This window comes from Sinocyclocheilus rhinocerous, unplaced genomic scaffold, assembly GCF_001515625.1.
Source record: "Sinocyclocheilus rhinocerous isolate Xijiao unplaced genomic scaffold, SAMN03320098_v1.1 scaffold828, whole genome shotgun sequence".
Taxonomy (NCBI): domain Eukaryota; kingdom Metazoa; phylum Chordata; class Actinopteri; order Cypriniformes; family Cyprinidae; genus Sinocyclocheilus; species Sinocyclocheilus rhinocerous.
The window spans coordinates 506,757-507,928 of NW_015634025.1; the positions used below are offsets into that span (position 1 = coordinate 506,757).

General features: G+C 59.8%; 1 protein-coding gene across 1 annotated transcript in view; it reads right to left on the reverse strand.

Annotated features, from left to right (window-relative positions):
- Positions 1-1,172, reverse strand: part of vps13b (vacuolar protein sorting 13 homolog B) — a 109,977-nt gene that overhangs the window by 8,659 nt on the left and 100,146 nt on the right. Inside the window, exons 53-54 of the mRNA XM_016559011.1 lie at positions 862-977; positions 40-776 (exon numbers count right to left, since the gene is read on the reverse strand). Of these exons, the coding sequence (XP_016414497.1) occupies positions 40-776; positions 862-977 (853 nt within the window). The remainder of the gene's footprint in view (positions 1-39; positions 777-861; positions 978-1,172) is intronic.

The window sequence follows — 1,172 nt, forward strand, 5'->3', positions numbered from 1 at the left end:
GTGTGTGTGTGAGTGAGTGTGAGTGTGTGTGAGACGCACCTGCTCTGAAGAGTGCTCCTGCGGCGTAGTGCATGGCGAGTGTGTGCACCAGTTGTCTCGGTGTGGTGCAGATGGGGCTGCGCTCGAACAGTGAGAAGGACAGCGGCGTGTGGTCGGAGGCGATGTAGAGCTTGAGCGAGGCGTGGATGCTCACCAGCAGATGAACCGGCTCGATGGACAGCTTCTGCAGCAGCACCGGCGTCACCAGAGCGTGTGTGGACTCCAGCACCTCCCGCGGGACCACAGGCTCCACCCCTCCGCCGCAGCCCCGCCCACCCAGGGTGCATTCTGGGATGTAGGTGTGGAAGAGCGTCTTCATGTAGTAGATGAAGGTGTCCTCCAGATAGACGCGCGCCGGTCTGACGCGGAGGGCGAGGCGGTCCAGCCGGCCATCGGGGGAGACGGTGACGCTCAGGGACAGGAAGCAGGCGTCGCAGAACTCCTGAAGGCGCTGCGGGGTCGGCGCGAGGTCGGGCTCACTCTGAGGCTCCTGGCACAGGATGACGGGGAAGTGGAAGCTGGCGCGCTCGTACAGCTGGTTGTCCACCTGCAGGCCGGCGCAGTGGATCTGGACGGTGTGGACGGCCGAGGGTTCGCCGGGCGGCAGCTGAAGCAGCAGTTTGGAGATGGTGAGACGCAGTAGCTCCACAGAACTGGACGGGCTGGTGATGTCATCACAGAGCGCCACGCTCGCCTCATTCAGCAGAATCCTGAAGGACAGCACCTGATCGGACGGCCTGCGGGAAACACACAGGTGAGCGAGTCAAACACCGCCCTCTGCTGGAGAAACTCAACACATGCGTGAACATAAGCGTGTTTGACCTGTGGCGTGTGACGATGTCTCCAGCGCTGCTCTCTGGTGCGAGCGTCAGCGTGATGGTGCCGCTCTGGTGAAGAACGTCGATGTACAAACAGCCGAAACCAGAAAGAAAAACAACCTAGAAAACACACAGGAGCTCCAGTCATGATGAGTGGAGATCTCTGACACATGACACACATCTACACGTCTACTGAGTGTTCAGAAACTGCTGATCTGATGCAGACTGAACTGACAGCACACACAGCAAGGCTGTTCCTCACGTCTCACACACACACACTCACACTCACACACACACACACACACTCACACACAC